This window comes from Lycium barbarum, chromosome 8 (genome assembly GCF_019175385.1).
Source record: "Lycium barbarum isolate Lr01 chromosome 8, ASM1917538v2, whole genome shotgun sequence".
Taxonomy (NCBI): Eukaryota; Viridiplantae; Streptophyta; class Magnoliopsida; order Solanales; family Solanaceae; genus Lycium; species Lycium barbarum.
The window spans coordinates 122072373-122076085 of NC_083344.1; the positions used below are offsets into that span (position 1 = coordinate 122072373).

Here is a 3713-nt window from a genome sequence, read left to right on the forward strand (position 1 = left end):
ATATTATACTATATTCTCTGTAACATCATCTCGCTATAACAGTAAAAAAATATCAGACATATAATGCCGTTACAGAAAAGTTTGACTGTACATAAGTTGTTGAGTTTTATTGATTTTTTTTTAAAATCCCTTTATTTGAATTCTTGGCTCCCTCGCTGCATGTTTTATCAAAAAAAAAAAAAAAAAAAAAAAGGATATATCTGTCCAACCGTCCAAACGCGTCATCATAATCCATACACACCCTGACCCAATGAAGATCATTCGAGGTTGTTTCTCTTCTCCTCTTCCTCCTCCTCAAATACCCTCCATTTCCATACTCATCATTCTTGCAGCTTCCACCTTTTTTTTTTTTTTTATCTATACTCCGAACAAAAACCTAAAAAAATAAACATTGCTCCTATATACAACATACCCTTTATCTATCTCTTAAAACAAACATTGCTGCTATATATTGAAAAAAAAAAAAACCCTTTATCTATCTATCTATTCTATCAATCTTCAATGGTTGGTTTTGCAAGAATGGGTTGGCTCAGTACAACAGACAACAATAAGAGCTCAAAAATATCAGATGAGGCCAATAAAATGGGAATCTTAGCATTCGAGACTGCGAAAATCATGTCAAGATTGCTTTGTTTATACAAATCTTTATCCGATTCTGAGATTTCAAAGCTCAAAACAGAGATGAAGTCTCGTGGTGTGGCTTATTTGAATTCGAAAGACGAAGGATTTTTATTAAGCCTTGCTTGTGCTGAGAGGCTTGAAGATCTTGATAAAGCTGCTGCAGCCGTAGCGCGATTAGGCCATAAATGCAATGATTTTGGCCTAAATCGCTTTGATCTTGTATATACGGATCTGAAGTTAGGGATAATAGATTTTGGAAAACTCGAATACGGGTCGAAAGAGATTGAAAAAAGAGTTGACAAAATGGAGAAACTGATCAATGCAACGTCAGGATTATACGCGGCGTTGGAGAATCTAACAGAATTGGAGATATCGGAACGGAAGATGAAACAATGGAAGGAAAGAAAGGCATCAGGGCAATTGCAAAAAGTTAATTTAGACATGTTTAATCAGAGACTTGAACAACAAAGGAAACAAGTTCGACAATTCAGGGAGATTTCTTTGTGGAGTCAAACGTTTGATAAAAGTGTTGGTCACATGGCACGTATTGTTTGTATAATATATGCTCGAATTTGCCTTGTTTTCGGGCCTTATATACCTGTTCTTCCATTTCTTTCATTGCGGAACATGCGTTCTTCTCAACAGAAAGAGATTCTCAAAGTCCAACCTGAGAATTGTCTGATTGAACCTATAAGGGAACAAATTATTTCGCGGTCCGGGCCTATCCCCACGACGTCGAAGCCTACATTGGTTCGATTTTATAGTCGAAAATCGATATTTTTCCTATGTGAAGACGAAGGTTTTGGGTCGGAAAAGTTGGCAAAAAACAACAGGGTGTTTCATGCAGCGGGGCCTTCGACTGTTGGAGGTTCAGGGCTCGCGTTACGTTATGCTAATGTGATCACATTAGTAGAGAAATATTCGAATCCATCTGAAGCTGTAGACGTTAATTCACGAGAAAATTTGTACCAAATGTTGCCTGGGAATTTGAAGAGAACTGTGAGGGCAAAATTGAGCAGGAATTTGAAGTGTATGGATGAGGACGAGTCGTTGGCTGAAGGGTGGAGGGATGCTTTGAAGCATATAATGGAATGGTTAGCGCCAATGGCTCATAACACTATAAATTGGCAACTCGCAAGGAATTTGGAGAAGACAAAGTTCGATATCAAGCCTTCTGTTTTGTTGCTGCAGACGCTGCATTATTCGGATAAAGAGAAGACGGAAGCTGCCATTGCTGATATTTTAGTCGGTTTGAGTTGCATTTGCAAGTGTGAGAATCGACAATGGAGTGAATCGTGATTCGTGGTTCTTGGAAAAACTGGTGATTTTTTGAATCATATAGTTAGACCATGTTACATATTAGCTAGGATTCATTGGGTTGTGGAAGAGAAATTATATTTTTTATACAAATACTATTTCTTGATTTAGTTTTTCCAATTTTCCTAATTCTTTTTAGCAGGATACTACAACAGTTTCATGCTGAGTATGTCTTTAACTGATCTCTTTATTTGCCCAGATTTTGATGTTTGAATAATTCCCTTTTGCTTTTGTGTAAATATGAATTAATTCATGAGAAAGAAATCAACATATTCCAAATTTTGCTGCATAGTTAGTGTAATGATGAATAAGAGCTGAGCTAGAAATACCAGTTGTTAGGATAAAATGCTTACCATCATGCCAAAATTTATAATCCATAGCAAGAACTTAATTTTATTTCTTAATCAAGCCCATCAAGTAAGAGTCATATTCGATCATAAGTGTGACCCGGGCCATCCCTGGCCCATCACTAGGGCCTTGCTGACTGTGTTGGTGGTACGCAACACTTAGTATGAAAGAGTCAAAAGAAAGGATTCAGAAAGAAAATTACTTGTCCAAAACATAGAAACCATTTCCTTACAAGTTACAAACACTAATTAAAACAGTGACACAGTACAGGTAACCAAACTCTTTAGGAAAAAAAAAAAACAATACAAATGACTAAGAGAAAACACTAGTTCAATCTGATCATAACCCAGAAATAATAAGAACACCCATTCATTTGGACTGAAAGGAAATCAAATTGCAGAGGATCAGCCGATGCTTGGAGGCATACCGACTTTGTTGAAACGATCAACAAGTATTCGAACTCTTGAGAAACAAAAATCTTGAGTCAACGCCCAAGGCGGATGTATGAATTGGATATGTAAGTGTGGCATCTCTGCTTCAATCACCTTTGCAGCTTTGTCACCTAAAAGTCCAACCAATTCAGGCCAGGTCTTGGGACAATTATCAGGGGATATAGAACAATATTTCTCATCACGTTGATGTTGAAAATGTGAACATTTACAGTTTCCACTCTCCATGTCTTTCAAGAATTTGAGTTCTAATGCAAATGCAAAGCCTTTATAGGACTTGATTTCAGTATAAATTAAAGGTTGATATCATCTTTGGTAGCCTAATTATTAAGCCACATGATATTTTAGAAATTGCACTGATTAATTATTCTGTATTATTTAGGAATGCATCTTTGACTCTTAACAATTAAGTAATTGTTATTATGAATAAACAATCTAATCCACATGAGTTGGTAAGTAGTGCTCTTATTTTTCCCTCCTAATGATTAACATATCTAGTTACTTAGCTAGTGCCTAGTCTCTAAAGCACGTGATCAGATTTAGATCTACTATCATTTTTCACTTTCACATTTTGGCGTAAAGAGTACTTTAAATTGAATAGACGATTATTTTGTGAGAGACTTTCACAGCTATCTCTAAACAATTACAATTAAATGTGGTGTCACCTTGAGACTTTGAAACTTAAAGAAGTTGGCTAACGCTAAGTGAGACTTTTCTTAAATCAGTTTTTTCTTGTTCTTCACAAACACTCGAGGTCATCTTGACATTGACATATTCACCTAATCGTTTGACTTTACGCACCTAGTTTGACTGTACTGTTTCTACAATGACTGGAGAGAAATTGAACTGTTTGCCCTTCAATTGGGCTGGTCATATTAAAACTAAAGGCCCACCATTCTAGCTTTATGGTTCAGATTAAGCCCATTCCAAATATGTTATTTCAGTTACAATGTTGAGTGTCCACTTATTCTAACAATA

The 3713-nt window shown here is 36.1% G+C and overlaps 1 protein-coding gene across 1 annotated transcript; it reads left to right on the forward strand.

The window, feature by feature from the left end:
* The first annotated feature begins 224 nt into the window (after positions 1-224).
* LOC132607033 (protein PSK SIMULATOR 1-like) lies at positions 225-2227 on the forward strand. Its single transcript, XM_060320821.1, has one exon. The coding sequence runs from the start codon at positions 502-504 to the stop codon at positions 1918-1920; it is 1419 nt and encodes a 472-aa protein (XP_060176804.1). The 5' UTR covers positions 225-501; the 3' UTR covers positions 1921-2227.
* The last annotated feature ends 1486 nt before the right edge of the window (positions 2228-3713 follow it).

Bases quoted from the DNA above. Each gene is read 5' to 3' on its own strand.
- LOC132607033 (XM_060320821.1), top strand. From the start codon at position 502: ATGGTTGGTTTTGCAAGAATGGGTTGGCTCAGTACAACAGACAACAAT.